This window comes from Scyliorhinus torazame, chromosome 8 (genome assembly GCF_047496885.1).
Source record: "Scyliorhinus torazame isolate Kashiwa2021f chromosome 8, sScyTor2.1, whole genome shotgun sequence".
In the NCBI taxonomy this organism is placed as follows: Eukaryota; Metazoa; Chordata; class Chondrichthyes; order Carcharhiniformes; family Scyliorhinidae; genus Scyliorhinus; species Scyliorhinus torazame.
This window is the reverse complement of record NC_092714.1, coordinates 45,926,036-45,950,772: the sequence shown is the minus strand read 5'-3', so window position 1 is coordinate 45,950,772 and position 24,737 is coordinate 45,926,036. Positions and strand designations below refer to the sequence as shown.

Genomic DNA, 24,737 nt, shown 5'->3' with positions numbered 1-24,737 from the left:
CCCCAAAGCCCCAATTCACCTAAAAGGGAGCCTTATCTCAGGAAAATGCCAGCTTGGCACCACCAGCCTGCCACCCTGGCAGTGCCAAGATGGTACCCAGGTGGCACTGCCATGGTGTCAGGCTGGCAGTGCCGAGGTGTCTGGGTGCCACCCTGCCCAGAGGGCAAGCTCCTGGGGGCCTTCGATCCCCTGAGAAAAATCTAGCAATCCAGGTCTTGAAAATTTCACCTGACTCAGCATCCATAACCATTCGGGGGAGAGAAATTTTCACTCCTATGCTTTCTGATTTCAGTACTAAATGGCCTATAAGATTATACTCTACTTCTGGATTCCCCCATCTTATTAAATAGTTTTTTATGTTTACCCAATTGAATACTCTTAATTAGATCACCTTCAACCTTCTTGATAAATTCCAACAACACAGCTCAAATGTATGCAATCTGTGCTTATAATTTTAAGTCCTGATTTCATTCTGATGAATCTGTTGTACCCATTTCTTCACCCCCTCCTGCCCCCGTTCAGTGCCAAACACGAATGCAGTGCTTTAGATGGTGTTGCACAACCAAAGCATCATTTACCCACTTCTGAATCCTATCCCACTTGAGATAAAGACCAGCATTCCATTAACCTTGTTCAAATTACTTTTTGTACGTGTGCTAGGTTTTATTGATTTTTTGTACACTAGCGCCTAAATCCGCTCCTCAGTTCATAGTTTTTCACCACTAAGAAAATGTTCAAATGATCTTGTCAAGGCAAGCAAGATCGAGGGTGGCATGTGGCGCAGTGGTTAGCACTGGGACTGCAGCACTGAGGACCCGGGTTCGAATCCCGGCCTTGGGTCACTGTCCGTGTGGAGTTTGCATATTCTGCGTGGGTTTCACCCTCACAACCCAAAGATGTGCAGGTTAGGTTAGGTGGATTGGCCACGCTAAATTGCCCCATAATTGGAAAAAAATAATTGGGTACTCTAAATTTATTAAAAAGACAAGCAAGATCAGGGTGATTGGTCAAGGCACCTCAATGTCTAATCCTGTGAAGTCTGAGACTTTTTTTGAGGGGGGGGGGGTAAAGAGATGAAGATGTAAATATGATAGGGATAAAGATTTGGGAAGAGATGTAAAGGGTTAAGATCAGAAGTATACATGTTGCGAAAACTATGGTGTCAGATCACGTGACTGAACTAAGCGAACTGGAAGGAGAAGCTCTGATGTTGTGTAGAGGTTGAAATGTGTAAATATTTGATGGAAATGAAGAGCAATGGTTTTGAGAAAGTACAGACTCCAGCAGCATACTTTGGGAGAATGGGCAATCCCCCCAAACCCCTGTTTGTACTCCATCACACAAAATAGATGTTATTGATAAGTAAGGTGATGCGGCTATTTTGTTTATCGAACAGTTATAGCAAAGATAAAAAAAGGATAAAACCAAAAAAAAACTAACAGCAGAACAAAAGCAGCGAAAAAGAAAGCTTCAGCAATACGAGAGGCGTTCATGGCTCGCACGGAAGTCCTCCTGAACAGTGGCACTGTGACTGGAGCTGCCCAAAGTGTAGGGTTTTAAAAAAAGGTTTGTTTGCCGAAATAAATGCCAAACTGGCTGATTGCTTGGCACCACATGAAATTGTCCTACCTGAACGCAAGTAAAGGGGGGAGTGACTGGTCTGCAGAGTGGTGCTTTTAAATACATTTTAAAATGTGGGTGAGCAATTACTCTCGGGCAGCTGTGGGATCAGGATCTTTTATGTCCAATAATTAAAAAATATATAGAATATCTGGACTTGTGCAGTCCAACCTCATTACGAGTGCGTTGTTTCCGACTGAAAAGTATTGAGAATATGTCAGCAATGGGGAAGGAACCTCCCCTTCCTTCCACCCGAGAGGCGCTGGTTTGCTGACACAGGTTGTCTTCCTGTACCTGTCCAGACTTGCGTCGAAGTTCCATGACTGCGCCAGGATCGTCCCCCCACATTCGCATGTCTTAAGTTGCTGGAAACGTTTTTGTTCCATGTGAAAACCCCGCGACTGGAAGCATAAGCATGTTGAGGTGAGCTGGAACGCGGGACCGCTTTATCTTCTTTATCTCGCGGTACAAAACACCCGAGCTTCTTTCCCGCCGAAGTTTGCTTCAAGTGGGAATCTTTGTCAGTTATTGTCGATACGGTGCAGCGCGATTGTCCGAGGACATAAGAATCCCACCTTGGGAGTGCATCATTATTCCTTTCCTTCTCTCTTTATTCTCGAGGTGGGTGGATTACCCAATTTTTTTCCAATTAAGGGGCAATTTAGCCTGCCCAATCCACCTGACCTGCACATTTTTTGGGTTTGTGGGGGTGACAGCCAAGCAGGCACCGGGAGAATGTGCAAACTCCACATGGACAGTGACTGGGGTGGAACCCGGGTCCTGGGCGCTGTGTGGCACGAGTGCTTGCCACTGTGATGCCCCAAGGGCAATCTGCGTGTGAGTTTTAATATCCTTGACATGCAGCTTGGCTCACCTGTTCAAGGTCGCAATAAAATAAAACACTGCTTGCGATTTTTTTTTTTTGTCATTTGAATACTGTAATTTCAGTCTTTTTGCCTAAGGTAAGGTAATGTTACAATTCTCCCAAATTTCTCTTCTCTGTCAGTCACTTCCTGGTGCTTGCTTGGCTTGTCACTCTCCCTCCCCTCTAAGCTCAACCATTTATATGTTTCAGTTCCCACACTGGGTGAGTATATTAAAGGGTGCTGAGGCCCTCTGTGCGTTCAGAGAAGCTTTTAGAAGATCATCATCACATTGCAGGGTAAAGCTGACAAATTGGAAAATATGAGAACATGAAAAATGCACGCTTAATATGTAGACAACATGGTTTTAATATATCAATATGATCATAATTAGATTGTTCTCCAGCAAAAGCAGTTCAATAAACTTGGTGCATTTAAAGATTATAGGTTTAGCATAATTTTTTGACACAATATAAAGAAAAAATTGACATTCTTAAAGCTGTACAATCACATTTTAAACTGGGACAAAGGATTTTACTGTTTGGTGGGGATTTCCATCTACTTAATTTTCTTTAAACTTTAACAATTTTAACATTTGTGTGCTTGCATTATGTTGGTTAGCAGTTGTGTGGGAATGAGATTTCTGTGACCTCCCTGAAGTTTAAGGAATACATTCCAGGGACTTTTGTTTCCATTTGCGATGTCACAGGAGAAAAACAATAATGCCACAATAGGGGAAGCTTTTTTTCCGGGGGGGGGGGGGGGGGCTGCCTATGACCAGCTGTTCAAAACCAACTTGAGAATTACAGTTTTTTGCCTCCTTGTTAAAGGAAGCACAGAATTACATTAGGAACAATTCGGAAAAGGTTCACTTGACTGATTCCTGGGTGGAGCAGGTTATCCTATGAGAACAGGTCAGGCCTGTATCGGAGTTTAGAAGACTGGGGGACTAAAGGTGTAAGATCCTGAGGGAACCTGACCGGGTGGATGCTGAAAGGGTGTTTTCCCTCGTGAGGGACAACAACCAGGGGACACAATTTAAGAATAAGGGGACTTATAATGATCTTTATTGCCACAAGTAGGCTTACATTGCAATGAAGTTCCATTTAAGACAAAGATGAGGAGAAATGTATTTTCTCCGATGGTCATGAGTAGGTGGAACTGTCTTCTGGGGTGTGGTCGAGGGGGTCCTGATTTGGAACCATAATGCAGTTCCTTCACTGTCGCTGGGTCAAAATCCTGGAACTTCCTAATGGCACTGTGAGCGAACCTACACCACATGGACTGCAGCGGTTCAAGAAAGTAGCTCACCGCCACTTTCTCATGGCCAATTTAAGAATGGGCAACACACGCTGGCCTGGCTATTGACGCCCACATCCTGTGAAATAATTGGGCAAAAAAGCAATCATTGTTTTGTTCAGACTGGAGCTGGAAGACAGTGGTGTTCTCCAGTGGTCTGTTCTAGGACCGTTGCTTTTGTAAAATCTCAAAATGTGCCAATTTATACTAAACCTGGGAAGTGTGGCAAAAAAGTGAGGATGATACCAATTGACTGCAACATTATATAGGCTAGCAGATTAAATGTAATTCAGAGAAATGCTTGTGCATAGATCATTGCAAGTTACAGGACATATTGAAAGAATTGTTGGCAAAGGTATGGGATCTTGGACTTGTGATCTGTGTTTGAATCATTTATTCTGGTAACTGATCGAAGTCACGATACTTGATTACTTAAGCCTGTGGTGGAGCGAGAGAGTTGGGAAAACTGAAGATTCCAGCTCTGGGCTGAGACCATGTATGTAGGAAATCCTGTGAGTTCTGAGATATGTTTAAGTTCTGTAAACAAACATGTTGTTGATTTTGATCTAGTCATCTATGCATTGCTTGGATAAATCTGATCTATACAATTTCCAAAAAACTGGCAAATACATAATGGGGTTTATGAAAAGCAAAAAGTCATGCTCTGGTTAGGCCACAAATAAAGTGTAGCATTCTAAAGTTCAGTGACTTTATCAAACCTTTGACAAAGAGTCATCCAGACTCAAATCGTTAACTCTTCTCTCCAGATGCTGTCAGGCCTGATCAGATTGTCCAGTATTTTCTGTTTTTGTTGAAGCTGGGGTTGTTCTTCTTGGAACAAAGGAGGTGGAAAGATATTCAAAAAGGTGACAGGTTTAGATAAAGTCGAAAAAGAAAAGCTGTTGTGATCAGTGCAAGGACTTGGGACACCCATTTAAACATTTGGACAGAGGATATGGGGAGAGGTGAGGAAGGACGTTTTTATGCAGTGAGTGAATGTCCTGGAACACTGCCTTCAAGGACGGTGAAAGCGGAGGCGATGAATTGTTTCAAAAGAAAATCAGGTAGGCATTTGAAGGAAATAACTTGCAGGGCTGTAACAGAATGAGGGAACAGGACTGACTGGATTGTGCGCCAGAGACTAGATGGGCTGAATGAATGGTCTCCAGAACCATAATGAATCTATGATACTATCTCTGAGAGCAGAATTGAGCTCTGCTATTATTGTAGTGAATACCTTACTTTAATTTCTTGAAGAGGTTGGATGGAAATTTCTGGTGTCTCCTAACATTGGTTAGCACTGTTGCTTCACAACTCCAGTGTCCCAGGTTCGATTCCCGGCTTGGGTCACTGTCTGTGTAGAGTCCGCACGTTCTCCCCGTGTCTGCATGGGTTTCCTCCGGATGCTCCGGTTTCCTCCCACAGTCCAAAGATGTGCAGGTTAGGTGGATTGGCCATGCTAAATTGCCCTTGGTGTCCAAAAAAGATTAGGTGGGGTTACTGGGTTACAGGAATAGGGTGGAGTGTAGGCTTAAGTAGGGTGTTCTTTCCAAGGGCCAGTGCACTCGATGGGCCGAATGGCCTCCTTCTGCACTGTAAATTCTATTATATAAGAACTAAGCTGAATGTTACATGTCGGCTTTTTGAAAAAAAAATCATGTCGAACCATACATAGGCAGTGAACTGAGTCAATAACTATGAGCAATTTTTTTAAAATAGCAGCTACAACTGGTGTGCTTTATGAGATCATGATGCCTGGTAACTTATTAGTTTTGTGAATTTTTTATTGGTTTACACACAGTTACAGAGATAATATACATTCATCCCAGGCAGTCCGTGTTGGTGTTTGGAACTATTTGCTCTCATGGAGATTAATCACATTTAATTAGGGGGTCAAGTTTTCAACTCTTCTCCTTCATCCACCAAGCTAATTTAAACCTTGAATGTTGATGCTGTTTGTGGTTCAGTGATTAACCCTGGAGTTAAATACTCAGCCATGCGATGGTGCAAAGCACTTTCTTCGCTGTTCTAAATATGTAGAATTCAGCCTCTGTGACCCTGTTTTTGAACCCTCAGTTGCTGAAAGAAGTATGCTTCTATCTGTCCTGTCTCATCCTTTCATAATTGTGTATGGTTGTGTAATTTTCATTGTTCTAATGAAAAAAGACTTGAAAGATTCATTGTTATTTTCTCCTAGCAACGAGCATCCCAGCCTTAGTGCGATGCCCAATATTATACACAGTATGGGTCTTAAGGTTTTATATATGCTTATTTTTACCTTTTTAATGTTCGTTTTCTCTCATCAAATCAATTACATCTTTTTGATATCTATTAATGACCTCGACTTGGATATGCAGGGCATAATTTTGAAGTCTGCATTTTACACGGAAACGCAAATGTAACAAACGGTGAGGATAGTAAGGGGTTTCGGGAGAATTTAGGTGGACTGGTGAAATAGGCAACCATGTGGCAGATAAAATATAATGCAGTGGAGAATGAATTGATTCATTGTACATACACAAATGTTTGAAGGTGGCAGGGCCTGTTGAGAAGGCTGTTGAGGCATATAGAGCCTTCGATTTATCAGTAGATTTAATAACTTGCAAAAGGGAATTGTAAAATACTTGAAGGAGAAACATTTGCAGGGCTATGGGTAAAGAGGAGGTGATTGGATCTAATTGAGCCTGCACAGACACTATGGGCTGAATTGGGGGGGGGGGAATCACATATCTGCATGGTCACCCATTGTAGAAATAGCTCTACTTTTATTTCTCTTATATTGAAAGTAACAGGACAGTTTGAGACTGATTAATAAAGCCTACAATATCCTAGGGGCATAATGTACAAGAGCAAGGCTTATGTTGGACTTGTACAGTACATTAGTTTAGTAGCTTGTTGATGTACTGCGTTCAGTTGTGAAGGCATTGGAGAGAGTGCAGAAAAGATCCACAAAATGATTCCAGGGATGAGAAACTTCAGTTAGGATTGTTTTCCTTGGATAAAGGAAGGCGAAAAGGAGATAGAGTTATTCAAAATCATGAGGGGTCTGGACAGAGTAGATCAGGTGACACTGTTCCAACACGTGATGGGATTGAGAACCCAGCTTTTCACAGTAACTTCATTGAAGCCTACTTGTGACAAGCTATTATTATTATAATACAGGGATTATCATAGAATTTACAGTGCAGAAGGAGGCCATTCGGCCCATCGAGTCTGCACCGGCTCTTGGAAAGAACACCCTACCCAAGGTCAACACCTCCACCCTATCCCCATAACCCAGTAATCCCCACCCAACACTAAGGGCAATTTTGGACACTAAGGGCAAATTATCATGGCCAATCCACCTAACCTGCACATCTTTGGACTGTGGGAGGAAACCGGAGCACCCGGAGGAAACCCACGCACACACGGGGAGGACGTGCAGACTCCGCACAGACAGTGACCCAAGCCGGAATCGAACCTGGGACCCTGGAGCTGTGAAGCAATTGTGCTATCCACAAGGCGACCGTGCATCTGGGAACTGTCTTTTTCCTGGTCTAGCAAAGATATTTTAAAACTGCTGTTCAGGTTTTCTACACTGCCTTGGCTCTAGGTCTTAGAGGAATCTTGTTTGCTGTAAACTTGGCCTTCAGGTTTGGTGGCTGGAAACTGGCCTGTCCGCTTTCTGAGACTGCTAGATGGTAATTGCCCCTGGCATTCCACGGTCTAGTTAATTATACCTATGTTGTTCTTTGATTAGTCTTCTGTGTATTTGACTGTTCCCATTAACATCCTTGACTATATATTAACATATGTATATCGCGGAGACCTTCCCAATCATCTATAATCTGTTTCTCCTCCATAAGGGATCCAGGTTCAATTCCAATCTTGGGTGACTGTGTGGAGTTTGCATGTTCTCCCTGTATCTGCATTGGTTTGCTCCAACAGTCCAAAGATGTGCAGGTTAGGTGGATTGGCCATGCTAAATTGCCCCTTAGTGTTGAAACATTAGGTGGGGATACAGGGATGGGGTGGAGGAGTGGGCCGAGGTAGGGTGCCCTTTCGGAGGGTCGGTGCAGACTTTTTTTTTTTTTTTTTTTTTTTTTATAAATGTTTTATTGAAAATTTTTTCCCAAACAACAATTTTTCCCCTCTTACAAAGCAAACGCAACAATAACAATACAGAAATTTTAAACAATACACAAGTAACAAAACCCCTTTATCTTTGACCTAAACTAAACCCCCCCTCCCCCCCCCCCCCCCCCCTCCCCCTGGGTTGCTGCTGCTGGTCATCTGTCTTCCCTCTAACGTTCCCCTAGGTAGTCGAGAAATGGCTGCCACCGCCTGGTGAACCCTTGAGCCGATCCTCTCAGGGCAAACTTTATCTGCTCCAGTTTAATGAACCCCGCCATATCATTTACCCAGGCCTCCAGTCCGGGGGGTTTCGCCTCCTTCCACATGAGTAGGATCCTGCGCCGGGCTACTAGGGACGCAAAGGCCACAACGTCGGCCTCTTTCGCCTCCTGCACTCCCGACTCTTCCGCAACTCCAAATAGAGCTAACCCCCAGCCTGGTTTGACCCGGGCCCTCACCACCCGCGAAATCACTCCCGTCACTCCCTTCCAATACCCTTCCAGTGCCGGGCATGCCCAAAACATATGTGCGTGGTTTGCCGGGCTCCCGCCACACCTCCCACATTTGTCCTCCACTCCAAAGAACCTGCTCAATCTTGCTCCCGTTATGTGTGCTCTATGTAGCACCTTAAATTGAATCAGGCTAAGCCTGGCGCATGAGGAAGAGGAATTTACCCTGCTTAGGGCATCAGCCCACATACCCTCCTCTATCTCCTCCCCTAGTTCTTCTTCCCACTTTCCTTTTAGTTCGCCCACCGACTCCTCCCCCTCTTCCCTCATCTCTCGGTAAATCTCTGACACCTTGCCCTCTCCGACCCACACCCCTGAAAGCACCCTGTCCTGTATCCCCTGTGTCGGGAGCAATGGAAATTCCCTCACCTGTTGTCTAGTAAATGCCCTCACCTGCATATATCTCAAGAAATTTCCCCGGGGCAACTTATACTTTTCCTCCAATGCTCCCAAGCTCGCAAAAGTCCCATCTATAAATAAATCTCCCACCCTCCTAATTCCCAACTGGAACCAGCTCTGAAATCCTCCATCCATTCTTCCTGGGGCGAACCTATGGTTGTTCCTGATTGGGGACCCCACCAGGGCTCCCCGCACCCCTCTCTGTCGCCTCCACTGTCCCCAGATATTCAATGTTGCCGCCACCACCGGGTTCGTGGTAAACTTTTTAGGTGAGATCGGTAGCGGCGCCGTCACCAGCGCCTCTAAACTCGTCCCTTTACAGGACTTTCTCTCCAGTCTTTCCCACGCCGCTCCCTCACCCTCCATCATCCATTTACGTATCATTGCCACATTGGCGGCCCAATAGTAATCGCCCAAGTTCGGTAGTGCCAATCCTCCTCTGTCCCTACTACGCTGAAGGAACCCCCTCCTTACTCTCGGAACTTTCCCTGCCCACACGAAGCTCGTGATGCTCCTGTCTATTTTATTAAAAAAGGTCTTAGTGATTAGTATAGGGAGACATTGAAATACAAATAAGAACCTCGGGAGGACCATCATCTTAATTGCTTGCACCCTGCCCGCCAGCGATAGAGGCTGCATGTCCCACCTCTTGAAGTCCTCCTCCATTTGTTCTACCAACCGTGTCAGATTAAGTCTGTGCAAGGTTCCCCAGCTCCTAGCGATCTGAATCCCCAGGTATCGGAAGTTTCTTTCCACTTTCCTTAGAGGCAAGCCTTCTATCTCTCTACTCTGGTCCCCTGGATGTATCACAAATAATTCACTCTTCCCCATGTTTAGCCTATACCCCGAGAAATCCCCGAACCCCCTCAAAATTCGCATAACCTCTATCATTCCCCCCGCTGGGTCCGACACGTATAACAATAGGTCATCCGCATATAACGAGACTCGGTGTTCTTCTCCCCCTCTAATCACCCCTCTCCATTTCCTGGAGTCTCTCAACGCCATGGCCAGAGGTTCAATTGCCAACGCGAACAACAATGGAGACAGCGGGCATCCCTGTCTTGTTCCCCTATATAGTCGGAAATACTCCGATCTATGTCGACCTGTAACTACGCTTGCCGTTGGAGCCCCATAAAGAAGTCTAACCCAGCTAATAAACCCGTTCCCAAACCCAAACCTCCTTAACACTTCCCATAAATACTCCCACTCCACCCTATCAAATGCCTTCTCTGCGTCCATTGCCGCCACTATCTCTGCCTCCCCCTCCACTGGGGGCATCATTATCACCCCTAATAGTCGTCGCACGTTAACATTCAGTTGTCTCCCTTTTACGAACCCTGTCTGGTCTTCGTGCACCACCCCCGGGACACAGTCCTCTATCCTCGATGCCAGTACCTTTGCCAACAATTTGGCGTCCACGTTCAACAATGAAATGGGTCTATAGGACCCGCACTGCAACGGATCTTTATCCCTCTTCAAAATTAACGATATCGTCGCCTCCGACATCGTCGGGGGTAGAGTCCCCCCTTTCCTGGCCTCATTGAACGTCCTCACCATCAACGGGGCCAACAAGTCCACATATTTTCTGTAATACTCCACCGGGAACCCGTCTGGTCCTGGGGCCTTCCCTGCTTGCATGCTTCCCAGTCCCTTAATAACCTCGTCCACCCCAATCGGTGCCCCCAGGCCTACCACCCCCCGCTCCTCCACTTTCGGGAACCTCAATTGGTCCAGGAACTGCCGCATCCCCTCCTCTCCCTCTGGGGGTTGAGACCTATACAGTTCCTCATAGAAGGTCTTGAACACCTCATTTATCTTTCCTGCCCTTCGCACCGTGTCTCCCCTTTCGTCTCTAATTCCTCCTATTTCCCTCGCTGCTGCCCTCTTTCGCAATTGATGAGCCAACAGGCGACTCGCCTTTTCCCCATATTCATACCTCCTCCCCTGTGCCTTCCTCCACAGTACCTCCGCCTTTCTGGTGGTCAGAAGGTCAAATTCCGTCTGGAGTCGTCTCCTCTCCCTGTACAATTCCTCCTCCGGGGTCTCTGCAAATTCCCTATCCACCCTTAAAATCTCCCCCAGTAATCTTTCCCTTTCCTTGGCCTCTGTTTTCCTTTTGTGGGCCCCAATGGAGATCAGCTCTCCTCTGACCACCGCTTTTAGTGCTTCCCATACCACTCCCACAGGGACCTCGCCGTCGTCATTGACCTCCAGGTATCTCTCAATACACCCCCGCACTCTTGCACACACTCCCTCATCCGCCATCAGTCCCACATCTAATCGCCAGAGTGTTCTCTGCTCCCTTTCCTCTCCTAATTCCAGGTCCACCCAATGTGGGGCATGATCCGAAACCGCTATGGCTGAGTACTCAGCTTCTTCCACCCTAGAGATCAACGACCTTCCCAAAACAAAAAAATCTATCCGGGAGTACACTTTATGGACATGGGAGAAGAAGGAATACTCCCTAGCCCTAGGTCTAAGAAATCGCCATGGATCCACTCCCCCCATTTGGTCCATAAACCCCTTAAGTACCTTGGCCGCTGCCGGCCTTCTTCCGGTCCTTGAACTGGATCTATCTAGCCCCGGGTCCAGCACCGTATTAAAGTCCCCTCCTAAAATCAAGTTTCCTACCTCCAGGTCCGGTATACGCCCCAGCATCCGTCTCATAAATCCCGCATCGTCCCAGTTTGGGGCATACACGTTAACCAACACGACCTCCATTCCCTCCAGCCTGCCACTCACCATTACATATCTACCTCCGCTATCTGCTACGATGTTCTTTGCTTCAAATGCGACCTGTTTCCCCACCAAAATGGCCACCCCTCTATTCTTTGCGTCCAGTCCTGAGTGGAACACCTGTCCCACCCATCCTTTCCTTAGCCTAACTTGGTCCGCCACCTTTAGGTGCGTCTCTTGGAGCATAACCACGTCTGCCCTTAGTCCTTTCAAATGCGCGAGCACTCGGGCCCTTTTTATCGGTCCGTTCAGGCCTCTCACGTTCCACGTGATCAGCCTCACTAGGGGGCTACCTGCCCCCCTCCCGTGTCGACTAGCCATTACCTTCTCTAGGCCAGTCCCATATCCCGCCTCCACGCTCCCGCTCGCTCCCCCAGCGTCGCACACCATCCCCGCCCACCCACTCTTTAGCCATTTCCTTTTGGATTTCCGCAGCAGCAACCCAGTTGTCCCCCCCCCCTTCTCCCTCCCTCCTCCCCTCCCCGCTAGATTTCTTTCTAGCTTGATTGCTCCCCCCATATTACTTCCGTAAGTCAGCTGACTTCAACTGACCCCGGCTACTCCTGCTCACTCCTCGACCCCCCCCATGTGGGGAACTCCCATCCGCCTTGCGCCTGTCTTCCCGCCTTATTCTTTCTGGTGCGGGAACATCCCTTTACCTGACCCGCCTCTTATGGCGCAGCTCCCTTTCCCCTCCCCCTCCCCTTCCCCATTCTCCAACTATGTCCCGTCTTTCCCCCCTCACCGGCGCCCACATTTCCCCAATGTCTCCCCCCTTCCCTGTTTACTTCTCAATTAACTTCCACCGTAACATTAACAATAACATTTCCTGCAGCATCAGTCCCTCAGTTCCGATCCAATTTCTCTTCTTTGATGAAGGTCCATGCTTCCTCCGCCGTCTCGAAATAATGGTGTCTCTCCTGATACGTGACCCATAGTCTTGCCGGCTGCAGCATCCCGAACTTCACCTTCCTTTTATGCAACACCTCTTTGGCTCGGTTGAAGCTCGCCCTCCTTCTCGCCACCTCCGCACTCCAATCCTGGTATACCCGTACCACTGCATTCTCCCATCTGCTACTCCGCACCTTTTAGCCCATCTCAGGACCTCTTCTCTATCCTTAAGGCGGTAAAATCGCACGATTATCGCCCTGGGTGGTTCTCCCGCTTTTGGTCTTCTCGCCGGAATCCGATTTGCCCACTCCACCTCCAAGGGGCCCGTCGGGGCCTCAGCACCCATCAGTGAGCTCAGCATCGTACTTGCGTACGCTCCACAGTCCACTCCTTCCACACCCTCAGGGAGACCCAGTATCCGAAGGTTCTTCCTTCGCGCTCCATTTTCTAGGGCTTCGATCCTTTCAGTACACTTTTTATGAAGTGCCTCGTGCGTCTGTGTCTTAACCGCCAGGCCCAGGATCTCGTCCTCAATATCTGTCACCTTCTGCTCCACCACACGGAGCTCTGTCTCCTGGGTCTTTAATGTCTCCTTGAGCCCCTCAATTGCCTGTAGCAACGGGGTCAGCACCTCCCTCTTCAGCAGCTCCACGCACCGTCTCACAATTTCATCCTGCTCAGGCCCCCATGTCGCCTGCGCTTTCTCCGCCGCCATCTTGTACTTCTCTCTTTCTGACCCTTTGGTCGACGATTCCTCGCGCTGCAGCCGCCGCCGCCGTTTTTTTCCTCCTTCGTTTGGGGGGGGACTCCCTTCTCACACGCCCCACACCGGGTTGCGTCGTCGAAAAATTCCCCGTTGAGGCTCTTAAAAGAGCCCGAAGGTCCGTCGGAGCTGGAGCCGCCGAAGCGTGCGGCTAGCTAGGTATCACCGCAACCGGAAGTCCCTTCAGTGGCCTTGATGAGGTCTTTTCACAGTTGTTCCCTCTGCTGCTAGAATTCACCTTTGATACAGGCCCTCAGGTCAGCTTGCAGCTTTAAGCTTGCCCTTCCCCCGCCTGCATGCTGGAAGAGGCCCTGTTTATCCTGTAGTTGCAGCCAAATCTTTCACTGTTTCTGCGTGTGTCTGGCAACCAAGAGACATACCCTTCCTGGGGGACACTGTCGGGGGAATATTGCCGCCTTCTTCCCACACCGGGAAATGTCAAACAAATGCCGTGGGGGCCCTGTAAAAGAGCCCAAAAGTCCGTTCCAAGCAGGAGCTGCCGAATATGCGACCTAGCTCTGCATAGCCGCACCCGGAAGTCGGTCGGTGCAGACTTGATGGGCCAAATGGCTTCCTCCTGCACTGTAGGGATTCTGTGATTCATAAGCTATTCCTACTTGATTATTATCTAAATTCGTTATCGGCAGACTGTCTCCAGGCAGTTTCATGACACTATCCCTTGAAAATGTTAATGCCGATTTGCTCTAAGCCTATAGCCAAATTACTGATTCATGCAGTGACCAGAGGTAGCTTCATTTCGAACCCTGAGGAAAAGCATTACCCACTTCAAGTCACTCTGAAATGACGCCCTTAAGCCCTACCGTTGCGTTTGTGGTTTCCTGGTGTAAAATATAAATATAATCAGCCTTTAAGGATGTGCAGGCCTTGGAAAAAATCCAGAGAAGGTTCAGAGGAATCATCCATGGAATGAAGAGCTTGTCATATGGGGAGCGGTTGAGTACTCTGGGTCTGTACGCATTGGAGTTCAGAAGGATGAGGGGGATTCTTATTGAAACATATAGGATACTGAGAGGCCTAGATAGAGTGGATGTGGAGAGGATGTTTCCACTAGTGGGGAAAACTAGAAACTGAAGGCACAGCCTCAGACTGAAGGGACAATCCTTTAAATCTGAGTCGAGGAGGAATTGCTTCAGCCAGGTGAATCTGTAGAACCCTTTGCCGCAGAAGGTTGTGGAGGCCAAGTCACTGAGTGTCTTTAAGACACAGATAGATAGGTTCTTGATTAATAAGGGGATCAGTGGTTATAAGGAGAAGGCAGGAGAATGGGGATGTGAAACATATCATAGAATCATAGAATTTACAGAGCAGAAAGAGGCCATTCAGCCCATCAAGTCTGCACCGGCCCTTGGAAAGAGCACCCTACTCAAGCCCACACCTCCACCCCCTCCCCGTAACCCAGTAACCGCACCTAACCTTTTTGTAGTGGCAATTTAGCATCAATGTTTCAATGTGGCTTTCAAATTGGATGAAGTTTCAGAAATGTTTACCTAAAATTACTGATCAATATCCAAGACTGAATGTTGTGTTGGAATGACTTAGCATAATTTATGTCCGATTCTAAATCACAAAACACCACTGATGGTCTGTAATCAATAGGACATGGGACAGGTAGGTTCCAGAGGCTTTACATGCGTCAACAGTGTTAACAAAGTAAGAAATAATTTGCAGCACCGGCATTTTAAGGGTGTTATGGTCATAGGATTCAGTCCTGAATTACAGTTTTATGCTGATCCAGAAACCACCAATGCCAAGTTAATTAACTACAGAGAAAGGTCATTATCCATAGGTGTAACCGTCATTCTTTTTAGTGTTCTCGAAATACCGAAGCAGACCAGTGTCAGAAACAATGCTTGCACTACTTTTTTCCCCCCATACATTTAGAGTACCCAATTGATTTTTTTCCAATTAAGGGACAATTTAGCAAGGTCAATTTACCTACCCTGCACATCTTTGGGTTGTCAGGGTGAGACCTATGCAAACTCGGGGAGAATGTATAAATTCCACACACTGACCCGGGGCCGGGATTGAACCCGGGTTCTCAGCACCGTGCGGCAGCACTGCTAACCACTGAGCCACCATGTTGCCCTATGCTTGCAGTACTTGTCCCTGTCTTTTAAGATATTGTTTTATCTGTTGGTATCACCTGTATGGCCTTGTTTTCAATTAAACGGGAGAAGAGCATGACTGCTGACAGTCTGCTCGGGGATTTTGGATTATCTTTATTTTGGCCACCCCCCTTGCTCCCCAAAATATAAAAAATACATACAACTATGGGTTTTTATCATATTCAGGCTGACGTTGAAAGAACATTAAGGGCATTGGTCATTTTGAGCTGGTAGATTCAGAGACATGTCGGTCATAAGACGCTGGGATCAATGGAATTCTGTCATTTGAGCCACTAATGCAGTGCAGGGAAAGTTGCTCATTCTTTTTTTCTGTTACCTCTCTGTTGATTGACCTGTAAGTATTTCTGCAGTATACATTTTTTAGCAATGTTTTATTTTGAGTAGCTGATACTTGGTGATGTGTTGGGTGTTCTGGATCCGTGGAACACATACAGGCCACCAACACTTAAAATAGTGCAACACTATTTTATTAAGTTAGAAACTGTTGAACATACTTTCACTGTGGGTTTACACAATGGTAGATTAAGTTAAAGACCTATGCCTGTTCGAACCAGTCTATGCACTCAGCACATGGTGAGGACCTGTGCTGTAAGCTGTAAGCTCTGTCCTTGTAGGAGGCTGCACCCCGAATGAGCGGGAACTCTGATGCCCCCTGTCTTTATAGTGAGTGTGCTCTAACTGGTGATTGGCTGTGGTGTTGTGTGTGTTGATTGGTCTTGCTGTGTGTCCATCAGTGTTTGTGTATCTGCACCATGATATACTGGTGTATATGATGACACTTGGGTCTGTGGGAATGTCTCAAAAGTTTGAAAACTATTGCTCTCAAGTGTACAATTGGTAACATTTTTTAAAGAGCGTTACTCCACCTGGAGTAGTGCTCAAGGTTATCCTAAGCTAAATTCTTAATGCCACAGGACTCTATATTGAGAAGAGGAACATTCACAAAGCCCAGCTGTGGACATATCGATATTGCATGAAATGGACCGAAAGCATATCTTGACCATGATCAAAATTAAAATTTTACTTTATGCTTGTAAATGTTTCCCATTTAAATTATTTGTGCAAACTTTGCGTAGGGAGTACAGCATAAAGTATACATTTTGGCCATGGAATTCATTCACTTGTTTTTTGGAGAAGTCAGTTCAAATTTAACCAGTTGCTAACTGCAGATAGTTATGTAACAATTAATAAATGGGGATGTGTTATATGTGGAGTCTGGAGAATTTATAACTGGGAATAACTCGGTGGTGGTGTTCCCCGTTCAAGCACGATAGCGGATTTTCACGCAGTATTGTCTGCCTCATTAATGATGCACAAACTGTCCGTGTGGAGTTTGCACATTCTCCCCGTGTCTGCGTGGGTCTCGCCCCCACAACCCACAAATGTGCAAGATAGATGGATTGGCCATGCTAAATTGCCCCTTAAGTGGAAAAAAAAAATTGGATATTCTAATTTTTTTTAAAAAATGATACAAAACTGGAAACACATCGGCAGGCAGCCTCTGATTCACCCACTCTGCCGTGACCTCAGTGGCTCTTTCTTACGGGCGCCAAATCCTTCATGTCTGTCTTCACAGGGGAAAATATTAAAACCCTCCCAGAAATAAAGGAGAACCAAGGGACTAGTATAAACGAGAAAATGGAAGTAAAAAAAAAAAACGAGGAACTGTTAATTTAAGAAAAAAAGTAGATAAATAAATGGAACTTAAAATAGATAAATCCCAGGGTGGCACAGTGGTTAGCACTGCTGCCTCGCGGCAAAAGATTTGGATGTGAAGATTAAATGTAACATTTCCAAGTTTGCAGATGACACAAAACTAGGTTAAGTGTGAGTTTTTTGAGGATGGTGCAAAAATGCTTCCAGGGGATTTGGAGAGGAAATTCTGGGCCAACATGTTATTCAACCCTTAGCAGCACGACAGCCATTGCTGGGATAGAGGACATCTCTGTGGGCCTCGTCAGCGTCCAGCAGGTGGCCAAGCAAAGTGCCACTGAACTTGAAAAGCACACTCTTGTCAGTGGCATTTTCCCCTGGGGCTATCCTGGAGATATTGAGAAGACTGTGTGTGTGTGTGGGGGGGGGGGGGGGGGGGGGGGGGTGCATTTTAAATATGGCACCCAAGCTTCTGAGGTCATGGCAGAGTGGGCCAATCAGTGGCTGCCTGCCTGCAATCCCCGATTATGTTTCCATTTTTCTGCATCATTAACGAGGCAGACAATAGGGTGCGGAAATCCACTATTGTGCTTGAAAGGGATATATGCCGCACCACCACCATCACAGTTAGGAGCACGGATAGGAAAATTCTGCCCTTTGTTTACCTACCCAGAGAATGAATAGGACTCCAGGAAGCTTGGTGTGGAACTTTAATCATCACAAAACTATGAATAATTAATAATGTCATCTTATCAGTATTTTGCATCCAAAAGCAAATGATAGATATTTGCAGACCTGTTTACTTTAAAAATCTAATAACGTTTGCAATTTAAGTTTGACGTATTCTCTGCGACCTGGTCAACCAAGCAATTATTTTAAAAGAAGAAGAAAACCATTGTTCTGAATTTATACAGCTATCAATTGTTGGCCTATTGGAAGCTGTACCACAAATGTTTACTTCCCGTTTTGATCAGCGAACACAGTTTTGTACGTGTACTCCTTTTACTTCTATCAGGAGTGTTGGGGGGTGGGGGGAGAACATTGCATAAAAGGTACTTTAACATTGATGATAGATTCCCCTCAATCTCAAAAACTGGTTAATATTACAATTCCCACAGAGGCAAGATGTACCCGGATCCAAACAATTACGTGAAGGATTGGAACTGTTTTATCTCTATCTGTAAAGCCACTAGACTACTAATGGAGCTTAGTTTGCTCTTTCATTCATTACCCTTGCCCTTAAGGGAAAAAAACTGGACGTTTTTTAAATAGATGTTGAAATGAAATTGTTTACAAACACTTTCCTTATAGGGTTAAGGAAAATCCCAAGGCTTTTTACACGTACATAAAAAGCAAGAGGGTAGCCAGGGAAAGGGTTGGCCCACTGAAGGATAGGCAAGGGAATCTATGTGTGTAGCCAGAGGAAATGGGCGAGGTACTAAATGAATACTTTGCATCAGTATTCACCAAAGAGAAGGAATTGGTAGATGTTGAGTCTGGAGAAGGGGGTGTAGATAGCCTGGGTCACATTGTGATCCAAAAAGACGAGGTGTTGGGTGTCTTAAAAAATATTAAGGTAGATAAGTCCCCAGGGCCTGATGGGATCTACCCCAGAATACTGAAGGAGGCTGGAGAGGAAATTGCTGAGGCCTTGACAGAAATCTTTGGATCCTCGCTGTCTTCCGGGGATGTCCCGGAGGACTGGAGAATAGCCAATGTTGTTCCTCTGTTTAAGAAGGGTAGCAAGGATAATCCCGGGAACTACAGGCCGGTGAGCCTTACTTCAGTGGTAGGGAAATTACTGGAGAGAATTCTTCGAGACAGGATCTACTCCCATTTGGAAGCAAATGGACGTATTAGTGAGAGACAGCACGGTTTTGTGAAGGGGAGGTCGTGTCTCACTAACTTGATAGAGTTTTTCGAGGAGGTCACTAAGATGATTGATGCAGGTAGGGCAGTAGATGTTGTCTATATGGACTTCAGTAAGGCCTTTGACAAGGTCCCTCATGGTAGACTAGTACAAAAGGTGAAGTCACATGGGATCAGGGGTGAACTGGCAAGGTGGATACAGAACTGGCTAGGCCATAGAAGGCAGAGGGTAGCAATGGAGGGATGCTTTTCTCATTGGAGGGCTGTGACCAGTGGTGTTCCACAGGGATCAGTGCTGGGACCTTTGCTCTTTGTAGTATATATAAATGATTTGGAGGAAAATGTAACTGGTCTGATTAGTAAGTTTGCAGACGACACAAAGGTTGGTGGAATTGCGGATAGCGATGAGGACTGTCTGAGGATACAGCAGGATTTAGATTGTCTGGAGACTTGGGCGGAGAGATGGCAGATGGAGTTTAATCCGGACAAATGTGAGGTAATGCATTTTGGAAGGGCTAATGCAGGTAGGGAATATACAGTGAATGGTAGAACCCTCAAGAGTATTGAAAGTCAAAGAGATCTAGGAGTACAGGTCCACAGGTCATTGAAAGGGGCAACACAGGTGGAGAAGGTAGTCAAGAAGGCATACGGCATGCTTGCCTTCATTGGCCGGGGCATTGAGTATAAGAATTGGCAAGTCATGTTGCAGCTGTATAGAACCTTAGTTAGGCCACACTTGGAGTATAGTGTTCAATTCTGGTCGCCACACTACCAGAAGGATGTGGAGGCTTTAGAGAGGGTGCAGAAGAGATTTACCAGAATGTTGCCTGGTATGGAGGGCATTAGCTATGAGGAGCGATTGAATAAACTCGGTTTGTTCTCACTGGAACAAAGGAGGTTGAGGGGAGACCTGATAGAGGTATACAAAATTATGAGGGGCATAGACAGAGTGGATAGTCAGAGGCTTTTCCCCAGGGTAGAGGGGTCAATTACTAGGGGGCATAGGTTTAAGGTGAGAGGGGCAAGGTTTAGAGTAGATGTACGATGCAAGTTTTTTACGCAGAGGGTAGTGGGTGCCTGGAACTCGCTACAGGAGGAGGTAGTGGAAGCAGGGACGATAGGGACATTTAAGGGGCATCTTGACAAATATATGAATAGGATGGGAATAGAAGGATACGGACCCAGGAAGTGTAGAAGATTGTAGTTTAGTCGGGCAGCATGGTCGGCACGGGCTTGGAGGGCCGAAGGGCCTGTTCCTGTGCTGTACATTTCTTTGTTCTTTGTTTGTAAACACCTACACTGATTCCTAGCAGCAGTGCATTCTCCATGAACAAATCTTTCTTGCCATCATGAATGTTCCTTCCGCTAATCCCTTCCTTCCTCCCCGTGCCCCCGCTCAACTATGTGCTAGTAAGATGCAATATTAATAATTGAAATTATATTTATTTTAACTACTTGAAGTCATTTCATTGCAGGAGGGATGAGTGCGACTTGATGACATTGATGTAAAGCCACAGAACAAGAGTTTGAATCTCCAATATTAAACCTGATAATAGAGTTCAATATTTGTTACCAGGTTTGAAATTAGTTGAGGAAGTAGCGGAAGAAATGCTCAACATCCTCATGCTGAATTCCTTTGCTATTTTAAGAGGGACTAAGCTAATTAAAATGTCAATCATTAGACTAAGAGTTATGGGAAAATCATTCAAATACAGCTGCAACTTTAAGCATTTGCATCTTACAACATTACTATACTGACTCCAACTATTTCTTTATTAATTGTGCTACTTGATGCACCAAAAGATGCTCACACAGACGATGTAGTAGTTCCCATAACACGTGTGTCTTTGCCGCAGTGTGCCACTGTTATATGTGATGGGGATAGTCGGGGGATTGCTAACCTATTAAATGTTAAGCAATTAGAAAAAGAATTTAGATATTTTGAAAAAATATTTGTAACGTTGAAAGACAATGGAATTAATCTTAAACTGGATATGTAGCTTGCATTTAAAATCTTAACGAACTGGTATTTGAAATATATGGACACTTTTTCTATACAACTGTTAATACATTTGTCAATTGCATGTTTGTCAATTCTTGCCCAGTGAGGACTGTCAGACATCAAAGTTAAGCTTAGGAGACATTGTAGTGGGTTAAACTTGGGTGTTCTAGCTGTGTTGATCTGCTTAAAAGGAATTGAGTAGACGAGTTGGTCTGAGGGAAAAGTAATTGAAGTTAATGATCTTCATATTTCAGTGGCATTTGGGAATAATTGTGCTTTGTCACAGTGCCACCATTTTCCATATTTAACTGAAAGCTTTGGCATGAACATAGCAAATTTTGCTATTGGGATCCATCCATAATTAGCCATTGTCCAACTTGGTCACTGCAAATCTGGATGCTGTTTTCAATCCTCCCTCTATCCAGTTCCTCACGTTGCCCAAGCACCCAGCCATTCTCTGACCCAGCCTGTTTTTTCCCCCCAACCGTTCTTCTATTGTCACCAGCTCTCACCTTGCCTTTTCCAGTAGCCGTACTTGCTCAATTTTTGCTTCACTTTGGCTAAAAGCCCATGAGATGATGTACTCTAATTTTTCCTGCGGACAAATTCATTTGGACCTTTGCTCTGTCCAGCAGATTCAAAGCAGCCTTTGCTAGAGCCACATTTCAAAAGTTGTAATCATCATCTTATCAGCCTTATTGAGGGCGGTGTTCTCGAGCCCATACAGCACAATGCTTCTTATTGTCTTTTTGCAACTACAGGCTGATGCTGGATATTCTCCAGATTTCATTCAGCTGAGTGGCAGCTGCTAGCCTTGTCTTGATTTCAATGCTACCCCATTTGTGATCACTTTTGATCCCAGAAAATGATCTACATTCGTAATTGTTATGGACTAAATCGTCACACTGCTCTCACCCATGAATTGTCATTTAAGTATGTCTTGTTGCTCAGCCCAAACTTCAAATTTAACTTTCTGAATCGCCACCATGGATAAATCTTCCTCGTTCTTCGACTATTAGCATCATCAGCATAACTGATTTTCCAGATGTTGTGACGACCAATACTGACCCCAAAATATCTGGGAGAGCAGAGTTGACTTCTCTCGTGACCTATTCTCCAATGGCATTGAAAAGTAGTGGTGGAAGCAAGGACATGAGTCTGATTCCTTTACAAAACTGGCCCTGTCCTGTCTCCAGTTTTACACAGCACACCTTTTTCCAGTGCATAATCTGGCTTATTCAGAGAATTTAAATGATGTGGTACACCAAACCTACTTGGGGTTTTCCATAGTTCTGCATGGCGGATGGAATACCCAGAATTCCTCGTCATTTTGCTTTTCGACAGACTTCTCAATTATATTGCACAGCACTAGAAGTTCATCCCTTGTCCCTTTGCCTGAGGTGAAACTGAACTGTTTTTGGTGCGTTGAAATACGAGAACCTTTGCCGGAGTTTCTGGGAGCACTTTGAAGCATAAGCTTATCAGGCTGATTGTTCTATGCTTTAAGGAGCCTTGTGAACTTTTGGCAATGTTACCAGCCCTGAAACCCGCCAATCAATGGGCCAAATTTCACTTCTCCATATCAGGTCAGTGATTCCATTCATGGCGTTGACTGCTGATGCTCCTTCAGTTTCCAGAGCTTCAACGGGCGTGCCATCCAGGTTTTTCACTTTGCTGATCTCCAGCATCTTAATTGTAGATGTAACTTCACTAATCAACAATTCTGGTTCCACATCATCCCAAGTTGCAGGCTGTGTACTTGATGCATCCAGATCCGGTCTACCGAGCTGGGCGCAGTATTGCTGCTCCTGTTCCTTTACTTGATGAACCTCCTAGATCATATTCCCATTTGCTTCACACTAATGTTAGCTGTTACTTATCTATGACAGAGCTGTGACAACCATGTGTATCTTGTTGGACTGTCCGTCACAACTTACAGTTTCTGTTGCCTGTGTCTTTTTTTTTTCAACAAATTCTTTTTGGCTGCTCTAAGCATTTTTCACTTTCTCGCAAAATTTTTAATATCAACCCCTTGGTAGTGCGCTGAACAGCACCGATCAGCAAAGTCGCGAACCGTCAGCTTCAGACGTTTGGCTGTTCTCCAGGGTTTCTTGCCAGCTATTGCTCTTGGATATGCTTTTTTCAATTGTTTTTTTCATTTAGCAAACTAGAATCTTCCCCAACTTGGTTCCGCTCTTCCTTTAGAAACAATCTCCCACTGTAAGACTTGTCCAAATTTACTGGAGTTCTTATGTAAACAATTTACCTGCCATTGGTCTTTGCATGTTTCTGTGTCCACTACATGCTCTTAATCTCTGTCCAAAAGAGCTGATGGTGAGACCCAGGTTTCTGTCACCAATGCACACTGCTGTAAGTATTCTCATCAAAATATAGTCAGTTGTGTTTGTTTGTGTGCGATATCCTCATCAAAATATAGTCAGTTGTGTTTGTTTGAGTGCGATGATGCTCCATGGCTTTGGGGACACCAGAGGGCAGCACGGTAGCATGGTGGATAGCACAATTGCTTCACAGCTCCAGGGTCCCAGGTTCAATTCCGGCTTGGGTCACTGTCTGTGCGGAGTTTGCACATCCTCCCCGTGTGTGCGTGGGTTTCCTCCGGGTGCTCCGGTTTCCTCCCACACTCCAAAGATGTGCAGGTTAGGTGGATTGGCCATGATAAATTGCCCTTAGTGTCCAAAATTGCCCTTAGTGTTGGGTGGGGATTACTGGGTTATGGGGATAGGGTGGAGGTGTTGACCGTGGGTAGGGTGCTCTTTCCAAGAGCCGGTGCAGACTCGATGGGCCGAATGGCCTCCTTCTGCACTGTACATTCTATGATACTAGAAATCCCACACCAAATTGATGATAATCCCCACCAAAATAGTACAAGTTCCAGACCTCCAGTATGTTTAGTTGTCCTGTCCAGGCCATCTAGTCTCAGCAATGTCCAGCACATCTGTGTGGAGTCTTTACCATTCCCTCTAGATCTGCTCAAGCTGACCAGTTTGGTACATTGTTCTAACGTTCCAGATTTCTATGTTTGGGAGTCTGTGGCTGTCCCAATTGGTTTGAGAGTTGCTTTCATTTGCATGTCTGTTGTTCCATACAAAGTTGCATTTAGAGTTCCACCAACCTTGGCATTTAGTCCACTACTAGTGCTGTCTTGACTTTGTGCTTCCAATTCATAGAGAGACAAATGGTTGTAGCTTGAGGAGCGCCACTCTGCATAAAGCATGGCTGACCAAGGTCCTGTTCTACCACTTGCCATGAGCCTTTACTCCTGTGTCTTCACTATTGGCCGCTGTCAGCTCCACTGCTGGAGATTTCAGGCACTTGAGGGCAGACAACCCATCACTAATCAAGTACTCTCGAAGTCTTACAACTCTCTCACATGGTATAGCCAGTAGATCAGCACTGGTGTGGAAACACCAAATGAACCAATGAGTATGCATCAGTGTCACTTTAAAAAAATCCATGCTGACACATTGGCTGTGTGCTACAAACCACCAGCATGGAAAGGGAGTAATTTTGTGTTCTGAAGAAACAGGAAGGATACATGAGGAAATGGGCATATTAGTTAGAGTTGGTCAATGTATTGCATGACTTGTTTTGTGATCCAGTGCGTCAAGGGAGACCTAAGAATCAATGCTTATTGCGATGTAGTATTTGTAATGTTTTAAAAACCTCAAAAAAGAGGAAATTTAGTTATAATACAGTGGCCACCAAACAATGAAGTTAAGATAGAAATTAGAACTACCAAACACTCAGCCAGGAACATATTTTTAGAAAGCAAAATTGCATGAAAGAACAAATCCAAATTTATTTGGTGATTGTTCAATATTTCAGTAGAAGATAAATTCAGTACATCAGATA

General features: G+C 45.4%; 1 protein-coding gene across 1 annotated transcript in view; it reads left to right on the top strand.

The window, feature by feature from the left end:
* Positions 1-1,581: 1,581 nt before the first annotated feature.
* Positions 1,582-24,737, top strand: part of LOC140427801 (uncharacterized) — a 120,002-nt gene continuing 96,846 nt past the window's right edge. Inside the window, exon 1 of the mRNA XM_072513471.1 lies at positions 1,582-2,043. Coding sequence (XP_072369572.1) covers positions 2,036-2,043 — 8 coding nt within the window. The 5' untranslated portion in view covers positions 1,582-2,035. The remainder of the gene's footprint in view (positions 2,044-24,737) is intronic.